This window comes from Mesoplodon mirus (assembly GCF_964341445.2).
Source record: "Mesoplodon mirus genome assembly, chromosome: 3".
NCBI lineage: Eukaryota > Metazoa > Chordata > Mammalia > Artiodactyla > Ziphiidae > Mesoplodon > Mesoplodon mirus.
Window position 1 is genome coordinate 9,232,567 of NC_138978.1, and position 20,068 is coordinate 9,252,634.

General features: G+C 56.5%; 1 protein-coding gene across 1 annotated transcript in view; it reads left to right on the forward strand.

The window, feature by feature from the left end:
- The first annotated feature begins 2,157 nt into the window (after nucleotides 1-2,157).
- PLOD1 (procollagen-lysine,2-oxoglutarate 5-dioxygenase 1) overlaps nucleotides 2,158-20,068 on the forward strand; it is a 28,440-nt gene continuing 10,529 nt past the window's right edge. Inside the window, exons 1-9 of the mRNA XM_082613281.1 lie at nucleotides 2,158-2,321; nucleotides 9,455-9,546; nucleotides 11,179-11,312; nucleotides 11,770-11,933; nucleotides 13,306-13,418; nucleotides 15,273-15,336; nucleotides 16,653-16,750; nucleotides 17,618-17,719; nucleotides 18,294-18,425. Coding sequence (XP_082469407.1) covers nucleotides 2,246-2,321; nucleotides 9,455-9,546; nucleotides 11,179-11,312; nucleotides 11,770-11,933; nucleotides 13,306-13,418; nucleotides 15,273-15,336; nucleotides 16,653-16,750; nucleotides 17,618-17,719; nucleotides 18,294-18,425 — 975 coding nt within the window. The 5' untranslated portion in view covers nucleotides 2,158-2,245. The remainder of the gene's footprint in view (nucleotides 2,322-9,454; nucleotides 9,547-11,178; nucleotides 11,313-11,769; nucleotides 11,934-13,305; nucleotides 13,419-15,272; nucleotides 15,337-16,652; nucleotides 16,751-17,617; nucleotides 17,720-18,293; nucleotides 18,426-20,068) is intronic.

Sequence of the window (20,068 nt, forward strand, 5' to 3'; positions counted from 1 at the left end):
CCCTGGTTAAAGAGACAAGTCCTCCTTTTGGATGAAGCTTGGACCGAGTTCAAGTTCCAGCAATTTTGTGAAGGGTGGCAGGCAGGCTTCACCAGGGTGAATCCTTTCTCCAGGGGCGACCAGCAGCCTCCAAGATTGATTCCCCCTCCCAATTTGCGATGACTCTGGGAACTCCACTGCCCAAGGATTTTTTTCTGTCCATAGTATGCCACCATTGAGGTTCTCCTTGGGCCCGAGCAAAAGGGAAGTTAGAGCCGGTTTCCAAAGTCGCCTCCCTTACTGTGGTCCCCCATCAGCTGTGTGACTTCGAGGAAGTTGCTTCACATCTCTGAGCCCCGGTTTCCTTATTTCACAAATGGGGGCAATACTGCCTAACTGGCAGGGCTGTGGGGAACATGGCATAAGCCAGAGCTTTGAAAATTGAGCCAGTCAACACATGCTCTTCTCTTCCCCTCCGCTTATCCCTCCATTTCCTCCTCGAAGGAGCTGGAATTTCAGTCTGCATCCTCCTGAATTCAAAAACATCCGGTGGATTCTGGCACCATGTCCTGTCCCCAGCTGCAGAAACTCCCCGCCCTAGGTCCCAGGTCCCAGCTGGGTGGCAGCCCTGGATTGCACTCATGCCTCTTCCCTTTACTTGCCTTTCGAATTTGAACTTGCTGTTGGGTCCCCCTGGGCCTTTCTTCTACCATCTTTACCATGAGTAAATCTCTGTTCAGTGAGAAAATTTCCCAGGTTCCCAGGGATTGTACCTATCTTCTAAAAAGAACATGTGTTGGCTTTGTTTGGATTGTACAAATTGTATATATTCATTGTAAAATGATTGTAAAAACAATGAAAAATATAAATCAGAAAATAAAAACTACCTGGCAATAACACACACACACACACAGACACACACACACACATTCCCACAAGTTGGAAATAATGACTGTAAATATTTGGCTGTCATTTTCTTTTAGCATCATCTCTATGCATTGTACCTGTAAGGATATATTTTTGCTGAGCGGGGTCATACCGTATATACTGCTTTTCCCATGTAACATCATGTCGGTAGTGCATTACCCTGGCTGCGTCAGTCTTAAGAGCACTGCTGATTTCTCTTTTCCCCAGGACCTAGCATGGCCTGCTTTATGTTGTTCATTGATAATCATGACATTCCTCCCGCCTCTGCCCTTTCCCCCTGTGGGTGGGGAAGCCCCTGCCCACCCAGGGTTGTACCCACTACCCACTCCTCTGGAGCCTAACCAGCTGGAAAGGATCTCCCTTTGAGGGTCTCTTCCAAGGATGAAAATTGTTGTTGTTGTTTTCCCAGAGATGGCTGCCTCTAGCTGACATCTGCTCCAGGAAACCTTGTTCTAGAAATGCTTGAGTTGTTTTTTGAAGACCCACATCTGTGAAGAGACCCTAAACAACTTCTTTCTTTCTTTCTTCCTTCCTTCCTTCCTTCATCCCTCCTTCCCTCCTTCCCTCACTTTCTTCTCTCTCTCATTCATTCATTCATCCATTCATTCAACAATGTGACCTCAGGAACCAGACCTTCCTTGTCTTAGAGGTTCCCTTTGCCTCCTAGGGACAAAAAGGCAGATTAAGTGAGTCCCTTTTTGCGGGGCGGTGGTGCGTTTCTGCACTTGCAGCAGCCAGAAGGGTCTCGGCAGGCGTGTGGATGCCTCTGAGCACATTCCTGCCAGGCCTCGCCCGCTCCAGGCTCAGACCCTCACGCCCAAGGCTTTGGACAAGGGCGAATGAAATCTGAATAGCTGAGATTTACTGAGGGCTTATCAAGGGGCTGTTCTAAGGGCACTGCAGGTAACAATGTCATTAACCCGTGCAAGACCCGACGCATAGATACCATTATAAACCCCGCTTTCCAGAGAGGAAACCGAGGCTCACGTTTATTGATACCATCAAGGCTTGGCGCGGGGTCCGGGGTATAGAAATTGTTGCCTCGCCCCCGTCTCCCCTCCTCTTTCCGGTCGGAGTGAAGCCCCCGGAGACGGGAGGGAGGAGGCCGGCGGCGGAAGGACCCGGGAGCCGCAGGGACGGGCCCGCAGGGAGCTGCCCGGACTCGGAGAGGCTGCTGGTTCGGGAGAGTCTGCAGGAAACCCTTCCCCCCGGCAGCGCGGCGCGACACCGCCCCCGGGGCGGGCCCAGTGCGTGGCAGCGGGATCGCCGGCCCCGTCGGGAAGTTTCCAGCCTGCGAGCGAGCGCCGCTGGACGCGCCGGACGTTCCCAGACCCGGACCATGCGGCTCCAGCTGCTCCTGGCCCCGCTGGGCTGGCTGCTCCTGGTGGAAACGAAGGGTGATGCCAAGCCGGAGGGTGAGGGCTCCGGGCCGGGGGCGGGAGGGGGAATCCGGGGCGGGAGGTGGGGTGGGGTGGGGTGGGGAATGGGGGCAGGTGGGCTGGTCTGGGGGCTGCCTCCGTTAGGACCGGCCTGTAGCGGAGGCCTGGGCTTCCGAGGGGTTCTAGGTTCAGGCCAGTTGTCCACTGACTCAGTGGTGACTTGGACAAGGCACTTCCCCTCTTAGGGTTGCGTTTCCCACTTTCCTCGGGCAGCTGGAGGGGAAGAACGGCCCAAGTCCCGTTCATTACCCAGAGAGGCAAATAATAATAGCACTCATAATAATAAGGACCATAACTACCTTTGTGGAGCACTGGCTATGAGTCAGACGTCGATTAAGCAGGATCCTAACCTTCAGAAGTGCATCCTTCTATCATTTCCATTTTCCAGCTGGGCAAACTGAGGCTCCAGAGTTGATTCACTTGCCCAGGGTCACACCGCTTGTGGGCTGTGAAATCAGGATTCACACCTAGGCCTCACAACTATGGAGTGAGGGGCACCCGGGCCGGGTGGGGGACAGAAAGGGTGGCTCACATCACAGAGCCGTTTGTACTTTCACCCGTGTCCTCAGTGGTCTGCTCTCCCCCTCCCAGGTGGGTCTCACTCTCTCCGGGTTGCACATGAGGAAACTGAGGCCCAGACAGGTGTAGTGATTGCCCAGGGGGATCCAGCTTTGGAGTGGTGGGTCTCAGATCTGCTGGACTCCGGCTCCAGTGCTTTTTCTACAACCCCAAGGCAGATTGGATTTCAAAGTGTGTCCCACTGTGTATCCTGAGCGGGTGCTACTCTCCTCCCCAGCCCTCCCTGGACCACCTGCAGGGCCGCCCAGTCAGCACCTGAGAGCCCCAGGAGGACACAGACCACTGGCAGTCCCAGCGAAGCAGGGCCAGACTGACCACAACCTCCATCATCCCCCGTTCCCCTTGGCCCACTCTTCTAGAGAAACTGGGAACCAGAGTGGGGCAGGATGGTAGTTTAGCAGACCCTTGGGCCAGGAAAAGGGATGGGAACCACCATTCCTTGAGTACTTCCTTTGTGTCAGGTTCTACCCAAGGCCATGCGTCTCCCGTGGTAAAGCAGTGGTGCTTAATCTCCGTGAGGCTTGGTGTTCTAGCCTGCAAAACAGGCGTGATGATACCTGCGTCCTAGAGCTCTTGACAAGGATTCTGTGGGATGAGGCCTGTTAGTGAGAGTTCAGCTCGATGCCCAGCCCATAAAGGCATTTTCTTTCTTGGCCCAGCGCTGCCAGCTTTCCTGGAGTATCCCAGCAGGGCAGTAAGACAGGTCAAAAAATCCAGTGAGGGAGGTGCTAAGCACAGGGCTGGGCTGGTGGTGTGTGCAAAGGTCCTATGGCCTGGCTCCAGTTGCTGGCCTTTTTTCCCCTTGGGCGTCTCTTCCCTCTGCTTCTGCTGATGTAGAATCCCTCCACCCCAGACCATCCCAGGGGAGAAACTCCAGCTGCCCAGGGAGGTGATGAAGCCCGGGAGGTGAGTTGGAGGGTCCAAATTGATGACAAGGCTTCAGGTGCCCTGACCCCTATCAGGTGATGGGAGGGGACAGAGTGGACACGAGGCAGCCCCCACAGAGGGTACAGGATTCAGGGTGTTGCTGAGATAATCCAGGTAAAGCACCTAGTAGATAGTAAGCGGGTCCCCAGGCATGTGGCGAAAGTCAGGCCGCTCTCAAGTTTGAGGCCCTGTGCTTCCCTGGCTCCATTCAGACCCTTTTGATACATAAGGAATCATTGGCCTCATTTTTCAGATAGGAAGACTGAGACCCTAAACGGTTAAACACCTGGTCTCAGGTTGCCACCGCTGATTGGAAGTGGCATCATCGACTGGGACTCAGACCTTCTGCTCATGCCTGCTGACCCCCAGCTCCAGATGGGGGGGCAGGTGTTGCCGGGAGATGCTGCCTGGGGAAGTCTGCCCAACTGTCCCAGACCCAGGTGGTTGGGACCCCTCAGCCTGCTGGCCAAGAAGGCAGCATAGGATGGTAGTTTTTCCTACAGGCCTGGCCCAGGCTGCCCACTGGCCTCAGCAAGGGGGCACCCCAGCTGCCTGCAGAGGCCAACTCCTTCCTTCGGCTGGCTGGATGGGGACACCCAGCCCAGGTGGCTGGGATGGAGCAGCTACAGAGGAGTGTTCCATGGGGCAGGCGCAGGGACTGTGCCGTGTGTCCCTCAGGGGCCCAGTGAAGCCTGAAGTGGGGCAGGGGATTTGCTGCACGGGGTGTGGCGGGTGGAGGTGCTCTCAGCTGCTTGTCCACCCTCATCTGCACACCCAAGGATTCGGCACACGGAGAGAAAGAGGGACAGTTCTCCCTTTCAGGGTGCTGCCAGTCTGAGGGAGGGCACAGAGCTTCTCACCCCAGTGGACGCCCAGTCTGATGGGGGAGGCACAGCCCTCTGCTCCCAGAGAGCCCTGTGCCTGAGGGAGGAGACAGTGCCCTGCCCTGGGGGCCCCCCAGACTGATGTGGGGGACAGAAAAAGGCCTTCAACAAAGCAGCATCCAAACAAGCAAATTTGCACAGAGCTGAGGGGGTGGGAGAGTCCAGGAGCAACATGGTCCGTCCTTCTTTCTGTAGCTGCTTCTAGCTGAGCCCCCCTCTCTCCCTGGGCCCATGCCTTTCCCTGCAGGCCTTCATCTGGCCACAGAGAGGGAAGGAGCAGCCTGAGCCCGATGGCCGCTGAGACCTGAGACTCCAGGGATACCAGCTGGGCTTGGGTGGGAGCTTCAGGTCGTGCCGTTCCGGCGCAGGAAATGGAGAAGCAGGCAGACCCAGCTGGCTGTGTGTGTGTCAGGGCGGGGGAGTCTCAGGAGACCTGAGGTGGCAGAAATGAGTGGGAGGCCAGACCTGGGGAAGAGGCAGGACTGGCTCCAGCCTGGGAATCCCCATCTCCTGGCTTCCGTTCCAGCCCCAGGTGGGTGTGGGGGATGGGAGAGGAGCTTCATTCATTCCCGCCTCCCCAGAGAGCAGACTGGGTGTGTCATGACCGTGCCTTGGGAGCCAAGGCCACACGCTGACCATCCACCCCCTTGCCTGGACCCGCACTGCTTGGGGAGAGGAGGTGGCATCTGAAGAAACACAGCCGAACAGAGCCTGAGTCCTCAGCCTTCTCTTAGGATCCCAGAGAGATGTCTGCACTCCCCTCAAGACCCCCGTGCCCACCCCCCACTCCCCATCATTCTCACTCTCAGGAAGGCAGCTCCTCTCCATCCCTGCCCCCCAGGGCAGCACTTTAGTTCCCCGACCAGGGATTGAACCCCGGCCCTTGTCAGTAAAAGCGCAGAGTCCTAACCACTCCTGGACCGCCAAAGAATTCCCTGGTACTATTGTTATTACTCCCATTTTACAGATAAGAAAACAGAGGCACAGAGAGGCTAAGTTACCCTCCCAGCAATCTGTGGCAGTTTGCCACTCCACTCTGCTCTCTGGTTTGTCTCTGCTGACCCTGGATCATGGGTCATCCATCTGGGGAAACCACTGCTGGACTTTGAGCAGCAGGTCAGGGGGGACCAAGAGCCCTGTATGTCGGGCCTCACGTGGGCCCTGGCCTCAGCCCAAGGTGGCTGGCTGGACCAGACAGAAAGCAGGTGGGCAGGGCCCTGGGCCACGTTGTCACCCTGTAGGCTGCCCAGAGCTCTGGCTGTGCAGTGAGTTGGGAAGAGACCTCACCCAGTAACTGGAGCGGGTGTCCACACTGGGGAGGCCTGAGAGAAGGTGGCTGGAAATGCTGGATTCAGTCTACAGCTGGGATTCCCAGCATTCCGGGATGTTGGACAGGGAAACTGTGGTGAAGGGCATGGGCATTTGGAATTCCAGCTCATTTCCTTCTGACCTCGAGGTTATATAGCCTCTCTGTGCCTCAGTTTCCTCACCTGTAGAAGGGGGGGTAGAAATATCACCTACAGCACAGGGTGTCGATGGTTAAATTTGATAATGAATGTAACACGCTTCACAAGGTGCATGGCATCTAGAAAAGGCTCAACAGTGCTAGCGCTTACTAGTCATCTCCACAGGGCTCCTGAAGGCCAGACACTGTACCTGAGGCCCAAGTCACACTCAGTCCGAGTCCTGGGGAGGGGGAGGGAAACCGAGGAAATAGAGATGTGGGCCTGGCCTGGCAAAGGGAGGAGCAGGTTTGTACTGGTACTTCACCTGCTGTGCACACGGAGACTTCACGGGCCGAGGACTGACTGGGTAAGGGGATGAGATTGAGGAGGGCTTCCTGGAGGAAGTGGCCTGGGCCCTTTTCAGGGGAAGAAGCAAGTTTTTCAGGCAGGACAAAGGAATGGGGTGCCGGCTGGATTCAGCGATGCAGTTTCATGGGGTGTTGAGGGGTGATGCCAGGGTCCCTTAGGGGAGGGGCCTGCCTTGAGTTCTCTTGCTGTGAACCACCTCCCAGGCCCCTGCACTGGAGCCCAGAGGCAGAGGACCAAGGGATGGGTTGGACCAGCGGTTTCTAAATGTGGCTGACAGCAGAAATCACCAGGGAAATGTAGGACAAATCCAGACTCCTGGGTCCATCTCAGATCTCTGGTCCTGGGGCCCGAGAATGTGGATTTCACAACCTCCCTTGTGATGCTGGTATGCAGGCAGGTTTGGGGCCCTCTGTGCTGGGGGATTTTGTGGGGTCCTTGGCTAGGAGAGTGGGCGTTGTGTTGCCCAAGGAACCCAGGATTTGTTAAGGTGCCATTGCGAGCACCTGGCAGGAAAACTGAGTGGAGACAGGCTGTGCAGGAGGAAGGGGGCATGTGGGGAGGGAAGTGGGGAGGGTCCAGCATGGCTTGAGCTGGACAGTCTCATGAGACAGATGGAGATGGACGCCTGGCCACGTCCCAGGCCTGAGCGGTGCGTGCCGAGGTGAAGAGAGGGGACTCTGGGTCCAGGTATCTGTGTCCAAATCATGGTGCTGCGACATCATGGCTCCCTTGGGCAGGTTACCATGTCTGAGCCTTGGGTTCCTCACTTCCCCTCCCCCACTTCCTGACTTCAGGAGCCCTGGTCCAATGGAGAATCCAGAATCTCACATAGATACACACGCTGGCTTTTTCCATCCATGAAATGTGACACTCTTCCTGTCCCCAGCAGCCGACAAGAGGGCCTCAGAGCTGGGGCTCTGTCTCTCCTTGCCTGAGGGCAGACTTAACCATCCTGGCAGGAGTTGGGGGGGGCCCTTCCCCAAGTGTGAGCAGCACCCCTCTTTCCTGGACCCCAGGGTCAGATGGTGAGGCCTCCCCTCTACACATCTGCCTAGTGAATCCACCCGCTTCTGCGCCAGGTCTCTGGACCCACCCGCAGCGGATCCTTGCCAATCCTGGCTGGGCCACCTGGCACCAACCCCTTGCTCTGGGACCAGCAGCCTGCCCCTCAGCTCAGCCAGCTCTGTCAGGCCGGACTCCTTTGTTCTTTTAGCCCAGACTCCTCCTGACTTCCTGGGGAGGTCGAGGTGGGAGGGCCTTACCTGCCTGTGCTGGCCTGAGCCACTTGGTGAGTCTGTTCACCCAGAAAAGTGTTAAGACCTGGACCCCAGGGAAGTAAGGCTCACCCAGTGAAACAATGATGGGCGCTGCAAAGTGGGGTCCTGCCCTCTGCCCAGAGAGAGGTCAGGAGAAATCCAAAAAGGCTTCCTAGAGGTGGTGGCAGGGAAGACGTGTCACTGGCCCTGGGACTTGAAGGAAGGTTAGAGAAAGAGCAGAGAGAGGGAGCCCTGGCAGGAGGGAGGAGCCCAGCCAGGAGGAGGGCCCACTCAGTGGAGGGAATGAGTGTGTCACCAGGCCAATCATTGGGGGCCTTGAATGCCAGAGCAAGGCGTTTGCCTCTCAGTAATAAGCACCAATAATAGCTTAGTGTGTGCCGGCATCCCAACCAGGATTTTACAGGCCTGATCTCATTTAATTAGCCCAGCAGCCCTGGGAAGTAGGTACTACTACTATCCCTATTTTACAAGGGGGAAACCAGCTCAGAAGGGTCAAGGACTTGCCCTAGGTCACACCGTTGGTAAGGAGCAGAGTTAGGAGCCTAACCAGGCCAGCCTCAGGGAATTGTTTTTTTTTCTCCTGTGCAGCACGGCTTGTGGGATCTCAGGTCCCCGACCAGGGATTGAACCAGGGCCTCAGCAGTGAAAGCCCGAAACCCTAACCACTAGGCCACCAGGGGACTCCCAGAGCCTTCACTTCTCATAGAACACAGCCTCAAAGTATGGTCTGGGGGCTTCCCTGGTGGCGCAGTGGTTGAGAGTCCGCCTGCCGATGCAGGGGACGCGGGTTCGTGCCCCGGTCTGGGAAGATCCCACATGCCGTGGAGCGGCTGGGCCCTTGAGCCATGGCTGCTGAGCCTGTGCGTCTGGAGCCTGTGCTGCGCAACGGGAGAGGCCACAACAGTGAGAGGCCCGCGTACCGCAAAAAAAAAAAAAAAGTATGGTCTGGGAGGGGCTTCTTCACAGCTCCCAGAGATGTCATCTGGGAGCGTTTCCAGCAGGTTCTGTTGCAGAGGTGAAGCCATACTGCAGAGCCCAGAGAGGTCCCTCATTAAAAAGGTAGCATAGCTGCTCTGGCCAAAGGCCAGGATTTCAAGTCAGTTTCCACTACAGGCCAGCTCTTATTGGTTCTCACTGTGTTGGGAGAATCCAAGGCCAAGTGAGGCTCAGCAGGAAGGTCTGTTGGGATTGATTAGCAATGTCTGCCCTCAGTGCGGGCGTGGAGAGCTGTGATTGTTGCCAGGCTAATGTCTGATATTGGCCAGAGAGGTCCTCCTGTTGTTCAGCATTCAGAGCGAATCCTTTCCTCTGCTCCTAAATCCAGAGAGACCCAGTCTCACAATGCAAGGTGCAGACACCTCTGCTCTGGGTACTTCCCGCCACATTGGTCAGTTACCAGATGAACGGAGCCCTGAAGGAGAACTGGGAGACCCAGGTTATGTCCCAGCTCTGTCATTAACCCAGCTGAGTGATCTTAGGTGTGTCTCTTCCTACCTGGGCCCTGGGCCCTTGTGTATAATGGGTTGACAGGAAGATACATCTTGTGGGATTTGACACATCCCGCTGGGCACGGTCATCCATTCCTGCTGTCACCTCTCTTCATCCTTCATTCCCTTCTCTGTCCCTAGACAACCTTTTGGTCCTCACGGTGGCCACAAAGGAGACCGAGGGGTTCCGACGCTTCAAGCGGTCGGCCCAGTTCTTCAACTACAAGATCCAGGTAAGGGGCTCCCCGGGTGGGGCAGAGATAGCCGAGGGGTGGGGGGAGAGTCCAGGAGCTGGATGTCTGCCTTTCCCAAACTGACTTGGGCCCAAAGGGAAATCTTCTGGAAAAGTAAGATGGGAAGAACATAAGCAAAGTCTAGGAGGTGCTGGAGATAGAGGGTGTGTGGAAGGTGAGACTCGAGAGGTATGTGGGAATGCTCGTGTTAGTGCATAAGACTCGCCTGGGGACCTGTGGCTAGTTTAGAGGGTAGGGCCTGGGGATCAGCATTTCCACAAGGCCTCCCAGGTGATTTGGGGATGCCGTTGTATGGATATCTTACCTGTATAAACACTGCTGTAACGAAACACAAGCTAACGCCATGTCCATCGGTGGCATGGATTTCATGTCCTGTGCGTGCAGTCTGTGGGGCTGAGCCCTGCAGGGAGAGATTCCTCCATTTCACTGAGTGTGCTGAGTGCCTCCTTGTGTCAGGTGCCATGGTTGGCACTGGGGACAGAAAGATGGACGAGACAGACCAGGGCACCGCCTACACAGCTTGCAGTCTAGTGGCTTTAAGCCAGAAAGAAAGTGTATTAGTTTGTGGCTTCCCTGGTGGCGCAGTGGTTAAGAATTTGCCTGCCAATGGAGGGGACAGGGGTTCAAGCCCTGGTCCGGGAAGATCCCACACGCTGAGGAGCAATTAAGCTCATGCACCACAACTACTGGAGCCTGCGCACCTAGAGCCCATGCTTCGCAACAAGAGAAGCCACTGCAATGAGAAGCCCGCACACCGCAATGAAGAGTAGCCCCCGCTCGCCACAACTAGAGAAAACCCTCGTGCAGGAACAAAGACCCAACGCAGCCAAAAATAAATAAATTTTTAAAAAAATTAAAAAAATTCATTAGAAAGTGTAGGGGTCTTCCCTGGTGGCGCAGTCGTTGAGAGTCCGCCTGCCGATGCAGGGGACACAGGTTCGTGCCCCGGTCCGGGAGGATCCCACATGCCACGGAGCGACTGGGCCCGTGAGCCATGGCCGCTGGGCCTGTGCATCCAGAGCCTGTGCTCCGCAACGGGAGAGGCCACAGCAGTGAGAGGCCTGCGTACCGCAAAAAAAAAAAAAAAAAAAAAAGAAAGTGTATTAGTTTACATAAATGGGGCTTGAGGCAGGGGGTTGCTTCAGACATAGCTGGATCTAGGAGTTCAAGCAGCATGGTAAGGGCCTCGTCTTTCCATCTCTAGACCCTGTTTGTTTTCATTTGCGGACATGCTCTCTCTACATGGTGGCAGGATGACCACCAGCCATAGACCCACATGCCCCAGCTTCACAACCTCAGCAGAACAAGACAACCTTTTCTTACTTTTAACAGAACAGTCCCAGGGAAGACTTATAGGCCCTACTTGGGTTACATGCTCAAACTTATGGCTCTGGGAGAGATGGGACACTCTGATTGGCCAGCCATGGTCACATGACCACACCAGGCACCTGCTCAGCCACACATATGTCTTAGAATGGTTTCCCATGGGGAGGGGAGGAGGTGCTGGCCACAGCCAGAAGCAAAGATGTGCACTGCCCAGGTGGGGTTGGAAATTGAGCTGGCCAGATTTTTGTTTACCAGAAGCTCATGTTAAGGGGCCTTTCTCTGCAGGCGCTGGGGCTGGGGGAGGACTGGCATGGGGGCAAGGAGATGTCGGCAGGTGGAGGGCTGAAGGTTCGACTACTGAAGAAAGCCCTGGAGAAGCACGCAGACAAGGAGAACCTGGTCATTCTCTTCACAGACAGGTAGGCAGCTGAGAGGTAGAGGAATATTCTAGAATGAGGTCCTGCCAGGACATCAGGGATGAGGGGGGTTACTCTAGCTAAGGTTGCCTGAAGTTTTAAGGGGTCTATGAACCCCAGAAAAGACCCATGTCCACTCTTGGTGAAAAGATGGGTGGGGGGACCTGCCCAGGTTTGGTAACCGATGCTTTGAGTGTGAGATGGGCACAGATTATGGAGACCACGTCTCTGCCCAGGAAGGGGGTGGAAACGTGGTGGGCAGGGGCAAAGGCAACAGGGCAGATCCATTTCCCAGATGTGGCCTGGGGTTGGCGTGGGAGGAGGGGGAGAGCCTTGATCCCTGGTCTCCTCCTGCCTGCACCCTCCTGAGCCCCTGCCTCCCTCTCCCCCGCCCCCCTCTCCCCCACCCCTTCTCCTCCCTGTTCACCTCTGCCCTGTCTTCTCCCGGCTCTGGCCACAGCTACGACGTGGTGTTTGCCTCGGGGCCCCGAGAGCTCCTGAAGAAGTTCCGGCAGGCCAGGAGCCAGGTGGTCTTCTCTGCCGAGGAGCTCATCTACCCGGACCGCAGGCTGGAGGCCAAGTACCCGGTGGTATCTGACGGCAAGAGGTTCCTGGGCTCTGGAGGTGAGGGGTCCGGGTGCGGAGTGTGTGGCAGGCTGGGCAGGCTCCAGAGGGGTCCATCTGCTGCCTGCGTGCGGACCCCCCCTGGCTTGACATCCCATGCGGATGGCTCACAGGTCCTGAATGCAGAATGTCCTCAGTAGAACTCCTGATTTTTTTTTTTTTTTTTTTTTTTGGCGGTACGCGGGCCTCTCACTGTTGTGGCCTCTCCTGCTGCGGAGCACAGGCTCCGGACGCACAAGCTCAGCGGCCACGGCTCACGGGCCCAGCTGCTCCACAGCATGTGGGATCATCCCGGACCGGGGCACGAACCCGTGTCCCCTGCATCGGCAGGCGGACTCTCAACCACTGCGCCACCAGGGAAGCCCCAACTCCTGACTTTTTAACCCTTAAATCAGCTTCTCTGCAACCTTCCTTGTCTCATTCAATAGCCCCCCATCTGCACAGGGCAAAACAGGGAGTCACCCCTGATTCCTCCCTTGCCTTCCCGCACCTTAGTCCATCAGCAGGTCACAGCACTTCCAAGTCAAAAGATCTCTGGAATCGGCCCTCTCATGTCCACGCCCCTTGCCGCTGCCTCCTGGGGCCCCTGGCATGGGCAGTCGTCTCCTAACTGCTCTGCCAGCCTCCACCCTCGCCCCTTCCAGTCCATTCTCCACCCAGCAGCCAGATGCGAGTCTGCACACATCACTCAGTGACTTCCTACTGCACGGGGAATAAAATCCATATTTTATTCTGTATTCCTCTGTCCAGCCACGGAAGGGCGATCCGCCCCCAGGGACCACGTTTCCCCATTGGCCAAGAGAGTTAGCAGAGTCCAGATGGCCTGGCCCTGGCCCAGGGGTAGAGGTGTCCCCTAGGGCAGGGCCCTCCCTGGCTGCCCACCTTCTCCTTTTTCTCTTCCCTTCTCACCAGTCTGCACTGTAGCCTGGGGGCTGTGTGGCCCTTACCCTCTAAGCCCTCCTGTACTGTGTGACCTTGGCTCAGCCTCTACCCTTCTCTGGGTCAGGTTTCTCAGATAGCTGTAGAAAAGGGGCTCCAAGCCTGTGCCCCACCAGCCCTGCTCTCCTGGGCTTCTGGTCTAATTCATTTATTTACCACCTGTGTGGTGCCCAGGACCTGAGCTGGTGCAGCTTAATGGACAGCACTGATTTTTCTCTCTGGGCTCAGTGGAAACTTGTCACCAAGTGGCATTAACTGGCAGGCTGTTTCCAACCTATAGATATCACCTCTTCTCAATCCAGGAGGGCTTCTGAGAGGAGGCAGGGCTTATGGGTAAGGAAGTGGGAGGTGGATGAGAGGGGAGGCTGGGAAGAGGCCCCTGGCTTAGAGGCCGGAAGCTAAGTGTCTGTGTCTGTATGTCCCCCACCCCCAGGCTTCATCGGTTATGCCCCCAACCTCAGCAAACTGGTGGCTGAGTGGGAGGGTCAGGACAGTGACAGTGACCAGCTCTTTTACACCAAGATCTTCTTGGACCCGGAGAAGAGGGTAAGAGGCAGTGGGTGGGACTGTGGGATCTTGACGCTGGATTCCCCCAGACCAGGCTGCACTAGGAGCAGCCCCTGCCCCCCAGGCCTGACCCCCTGGGTTGGGCATTGACACTCCATTTATCTATTCTTCGATTCACTCATTTATTCAGCAGGTATTTATTGAGTGCCTGTGGTGTGTGAGAGACACTGTCAGGTGTAGGGCAGGGATATGGCAATGAACAAGACAGTTGGGGTGTCTGCCCTCGTGGACCTTCAAGCTGGGGACACAAGGAATTTACAGCCTCAGGTCAGGTGGTGAGGATGGTCATGAAAGGAACTGACAGGCTGAGCTGCCCCTGCCCAACCCTACCTGGAGGGTTTCTAGGGGGCTGATGTGATCTTGGCTGGACCTGGGCCCCAGAAGCTAGGCCTCTCAGCCTGTCTCAAGGCAAGGATCATTGGGGAATTCCCTGGTGGCCCAGTGGTTAGGACTGGGCGCTTTCATTGCTGAGGGTGCGGGTTCAATCCCTGGTTGGGGAACTAAGATCCCTCAAGCCACATGGCAAGGCCAAAAAAGAAAAAGCAGAGATCATTGAGGGGAATGGAAGCAGTAGAACTGGGCCAGTGTAGCCCCAAAGCCAACCAGTGTCCTCTGGGCAGGCAGGAAATTTAGGGAGCCCTTGAGGGGGGTCAGTATTCCTGGATTCTTCCCTGCTTACCCCCCCCCAGCCCCTGTTTATTCTGTGCTGCATGATGTAGGGTAACTCACTTTCCCTCTCTGGGCCTTGATTTTTGTTATCCATGAAATAATGAAGCAATTGGACTTGTGCAGTGGAAACTATGAACTTGATCTTTAGTTAGCCCAGTCCTTCCTCCTCCTTCCCCTTTGCCTCCAGTTACATTGCTAGCAGAAGCCCATGGTCTAAAACAAAACAGTGGAGCTGTTCTCTGTGGGATGAAGGCTGAGCCTAGAGTGTCACTTGGCCTGGCCTAGAGCTCCATGAGACACAGTCAGATCTCGAAGAGGCAGCATTATGCAGTGAACGTGGACCTCAGGACCAGGCTACCAGGCTCAGATGCCAGCTTAGCCAATTACTAAGTGTATGACCTTGAGCAAGTTATCCAACCTCTCTGTGCCTTGTTTGTTTTTATTTATTTATTTATTTATTTATTTACTTACTTACTTGGCTGTGTTGGGTCTTCGCTGCTGCACACGGGCTTTCTCTAGTTGCGGCGAGCGGGGGCTACTCTTCGTTGCAGTGCGCGGGCTTCTCACTGCCGTGGCTTCTCTTATTGTGGAGCACGGGCTCTAGGCACACGGGCTCCAGTAGTTGTGGCACGCGGGCTCAGTAGTTGTGGCTCGTGGGCTCTAGAGCGCAGGCTCAGTAGTTGTGGCGCACGGGCTTCGTTGCTCCGCGGCATGTGGGATCTTCCCGGAGCAGGGCTCGAACCCGTGTTCCCTGCATTGGCAGCCGGATTCTTAACCACTGTGCCACCAGGGAAGTCCGTGTGCCTTGTTTTTAAGTCTATAAGGCTGTTGTGTGGATTACATTAATGTACATACAACACTTAGGATGTGATTGGCACACAGTAAAGTGCTAAACAAGCATTTGTTATTACTATGGTGGTTGTTGTCATTGAACCAGCTGTTTCCTTAGATTCCTTCCAGTTCTGAGAGTCCCTGGTTCTCTGTGAATAGAGCCACTAGACTAGCAGACCCCAGGGGCTTGGCCACTGGCTGGCCTTCCCAAGGCTCCCAGCTGCCCTGATGTGACAGGGCAAAGTGGGTGAGGGGAAAGGAAGTGGCAGGAGTGGGAGGACAGATTCCCCACACTGGGTGATGGAGCCTTGTCCGCTGCCCTCTTTCCCGCAGGAGGGGATCAATATCACCCTGGACCACCGTTGCCGTATCTTCCAGAATCTGGATGGAGCCTTGGGTGAGCAGCCCCGACAGGGAGGGGGATCCTGCGAGGAGTGGTGAGGAGATGAGGATTCCAGGCAGGGCCTGAGCCGAGGAGGTTCCTCTCGGGTTGTTGTGGTGGGACGTCGCCCACCTCATCCCCAGGTCCCCAGAGACCACCTGGATGTCCTCTGGGGGCAGAGCTGTGTCTCCCTAGGGGTGGAGAAAGGAGGGCTAAGAGGTCATTCCAGAGAGCCTGCCGGACACCGAGGCTCAGCCTGGGAGGAGCTGGGTGATGCACTCGGCGGGTACCTGATCCCTGCCCTGCATAACTGGTCTTTAGAGGTGAGAGCCTGCTTCACCTCCTTCCCCTGCCCTCCCACCTCCCAGGTGAAGACTTCCTGGGCTGGGGGCAGGGAGTTGATGGATGACTTCGGAAGCAGAGAGGCCACTTGGCCCTTGAAACCACATATGCTCTTGGCCTGGTCCTGTCGGTGGCTGGTGATGACATTGCTTTGCCACTATCTTGCTGGGTGACCTCAGGCAAGACACACACACACGCCCCTCAGGCCTCAGTTTTCCCATGCTTAGAAAAGAGAATTTGGACCAGATCATTGATTGGTGATTTAATGGGGTAAATGGACCCCTTTGAGAATCTGAGGAGAGCTCCGGCTCCCCTCCCAGGGAGGTGCAGAAGCACTGCACGCTTTGGCCTGTGGGTTCTGGGAGTTTGTGAACCTAGGTTTAGAAGCTGGGTCCAGACACCTCTTAGGTGGATCAGGAGCTTGCACAGAGGGGCTCCCATCACATGATCACTCACCACAAAAGGCCTCCCAGCCCGGCATCTTCTCAGGCCTCTGGGAAAAGGCCCTTCTGCCTTTTATAACCGTCAGGCAAGGCAGCGTCCTACCCGCTGCGTTACGTGCAGACTGACCAGGTCAGAGCTTGGGTATTGGGACCCTACTGCAGGGGCTTTCTCCACCGGGACAGGATCTGTCCCTGCCTGACCCAGGCCTCCCTGCTGGTTGAACTGCACCTGGAGCTGGGATGTTTCAGGTCTTTGCTTGCTCCCATCCTCTGCTTCTGGCTCTAATAAGTAATCACAACAAACAGTAGGGGTTGCCATGGATTCCACGCTTACCACGTGCCAGGCGTTGTGCTAAGTACTCGCAGGACACGGAATCCTCCCACTCTAACCCCCATTTTACAGATGAGGAAACTGAGGCTCAGAGAGGTGAAGTGACTAGCCCAGGGCCTCACTGGGGGAGACTTTGGATTCTAGCCCATCCTGTCAGCCCTGGAGCTTGGCCTGTGCGCCTGATGCTGGACAGGTCTCTGCTTTCTGCCCCCCAGATGAGGTGGTGCTCAAGTTTGAAATGGGCCAAGTGAGAGCAAGGAACCTGGCTTACGACACCCTCCCAGTCCTGATTCATGGTAATGGGCCTACCAAGGTAAGGAGGGGCCCCAGCTCCCGGGGGAGAGTGGGATGGGGGTCCAGAATCCCAACTGTGCCCCCACTGTGACACCACAGCTTCCCCTTGGGGTCAGGGCCACCCACCTGGGACCCACGCATTGCCTCCGACCTCACATCTGAGTTCAATGTGGTTCCTTCTCTCCTTACTGTGGTGGTTGGTGATGCCCTGTCCATCTCTGCTGGACCACAAAGGAGGCTCCTGTCCCTATCCAGGCCCAGACTGGGCGGCCCTGAGTCATCTGTACTCTGCCACTCCCGGGCAGGCTTGTTTCTACATTCAACAAACGTCGACTGAATGTTTGTAGCAGGGCCTGAGGCCTCGCCAGCCCTGAACAGGACAGACTGTTCCCTGTGCTCCCAGAGCTACAGAAGGGGCCGGGGAGCAGGCCAGACCCAACTTGCCCCTGGGGAACGGGCCCCTGGATCACAGCACATTTCTTGGAGTGTGGTCCTTGACCACCCTCGTCAGAATCACGTGGGCGGAGGGGAAGGAGAGGGTGTTCAAATGCAGATTTCCTGATGCCACCCAAGAGCTGCTCATTTGGAATGTCTGCAGGGGTGGGGCTCAGGAATCTGCATTTTACAAGCTCCCAGGAGATCCAAAGATGAAGAAGCACCAGAGTGCTGAGTCCCCCCACGGCCCTCCCCCTCAGAGCAGCTTTGGTGATCTCCAGGGGGACATACATGCTCTCCAAGTCCCACCCCAAATAAAGCCACATTCCTGTCCCCTTAGGGGAGGCTGGGGTGCAGGCCCACAGGGGGCCCAGGGAGATGTGACTTGTTGGTTGGGGGGGTGCTGGGGGGGCTGAGCCTGTTTCCTCTCAGCCCCCTCGTCTCCCCACAGCTGCAGCTGAACTACCTGGGCAACTACATCCCACGCTTCTGGACCTTTGAGACGGGATGTGCTGTGTGTGATGAGGGCCTGCGCAGCCTCAAGGGCATCGGGGTGAGGCTGCTGGACCCCAGGGTTCCGTCCCTCGGGGAGGGGAGGATGGTGGATTCTGGAGGCTCTGTTGTCTTTGGTGGGGGGTAAAGGGGTCACCTCCCTGTCTGGGGTTCCATCCTCCTCCCCCTCACCTACACACCTCCTCCTGGAAACCTTCTCAGACTACACGCTCCAGCTTCCCCCAGATGCCTATGTTCCGGTGTCTTCTGCCTGGTCCTTCGGGTGCTCCTGCAGCCTTCTCCCCATCCCACGAAACTTACTCCTCATTTAAGGCCCACCTCAGACCCCATGCCAGCCAAGCTCTCCCGACGGCGTGCCATCAACCCGTCCTCTCTCCAAGTCTGGGTTCACGCTGCTCTCGTCCCCGGCAGGGACAGCCTCCTGCTGCTTCCCTGCCAGTCCCTGCCTCTGCCATCTGCACATCCTGCTCGGAGCACCCCGGCCCAGGCCCCTTTCCTGCTAAGTCCGCAAGCGTCTGCCTGTGGCTCCAGATCCCTCAGGCCATCCTCGGGGCTCAGCGGTGGCGCAATGGCTGGACATCGCCGGACTCCTGTGCCACCTTCTCCCCATGCAGGATGAAGCACTGCCCACGGTCCTAGTCGGCGTGTTCATCGAACAGCCCACGCCGTTCCTGTCCCTGTTCTTCCAGCGGCTCCTGCGCCTCCACTACCCCCGGAAACGGCTGCGGCTTTTCATTCACAACCATGTGAGTAGCAGGCACTTGGTGGGGTCGCCGTGTGGCTTGGGTCAAGGGCTCAGCCTCACAAGACGCCCTGACACCTCTGAGGAAGTGACTGAACCAGGGTTGTCTGGGCCAAACGGAAGTGGGCAGTGGGCTGTATCCCCACTCGCTGGGTTGACTCTGGAGTCGGACTGGCCGGGTTTGAACCCCAACATCACTGCTTATATTAGCTGTGTGACCTTGGGCATGTTATCCAACCTCTCTGGGCTTCAGTTTTCTCATCTCTTAGGTCTAGTAGATAGGGATAGTGTTAGTGCGGGCCACGTAGAGTTGCTGCAAGGGCTAAAGAAGTTGCACAGTAGGTGCTCTCAGCTGATGTCATTGTCATTGTTTCCCTTCCTGGTCCAGGCAGTCTTTCCTGATTTGACCTGGTGATGGTCAAATTGGTCTTCATTCTTTGAGTACCTTCTGAGGAATCGGGGAGGGCCTGGAGGCCTGCTACTCTGTGGCTCGCAGGGCTAGCTCCCTCCCTTGCCTGCCTCTCCTTCCCAGCCAGATAAAGTCCCACCTCTCAGCTTTTGCTGAGAGAAGCCAGATACGCTCTCCAAATTCCACCTGCTGTTAAGGCTCCTTGCCTTCCCTAGAGTCTTCTCAGCTGCCCTGTCTAGGGTCACCCCTTTCCGAGACCTCTCGGCCCTGACTGTCTGCACCCCACCCCCAGGGACCTGTGGTCCCCCACTCAGCTCAGCTCTGCGTGGGTCACAAACATTCATTCAACTGTGTCACCTGGAAACAGGAGGAGGGTGTAGGCCCTGCCCTTGGGAGGTTCCCAGCTTCCCTGGAGACATCAAACCTCACACGCATGCACTGTGACTTTGTATAGAAAAAGAGAACTGTTCCAGGCAGTCTTTGAGGACCTACTTTGTGCTCTGCCTTGTTGAGTCTTTGCAGTGACCCGGTGTGGGAGGCATGATCGCCCTCCCATTTTACAAAGGAGGAAACTGAAGCTGAGACGGGTGAAGTGACTTGTCCAAGTTCATGCAGCTAATCAGAGCAGAGCTGGGTTTCTCTCTGAACCCTGGGTTTTGTTTTTTTTTTTTTGTGGTACGTGGGCCTCTCACTGTTGTGGCCTCTCCCGTTGCGGAGCACAGGCTCCGGACGCCCAGGTTCAGCGGCCATGGCTCACGAGCCCAGCCGCTCCGCGGCATGTGGGATCTTCCCAGACCGGGGCACAAACCCGTGTCCCCTGCATCGGCAGGCGGACTCTCAACCACTGCGCCACCAGGGAAGCCCTCCTGGGTTTGTTTTTAAACACCCTGCTCTTTCTGCTTCCCGGTGCAGGGGCTCCAGGTATAAACTGTTTTTCAGAATGCACTTTGAAGATCGCCTGGAGCGTTTTATAGCAAAGCAGACCCCTGGGCCACACCCTGAACCAGCAAGAATCAGCGACTATGGATGTGTGGCTTGTGGGGTGAGGGGCACTGTCCTGGTGACAGAGGCTCTTAAGAGGCCTGTGGGCCTGGCCTGGTCAGAGGAGGATGGTCAAAGGATGGCCAGGAAGGGCACTCCAGGCAGAAGGTCCAGGCTCTGCATGGGCAGAGTTCTGGGGATAGGAAAGCAGATGGCCAGGGATGCTCCAGGAATGACGGAGAGCAGCCTGCAGTAGC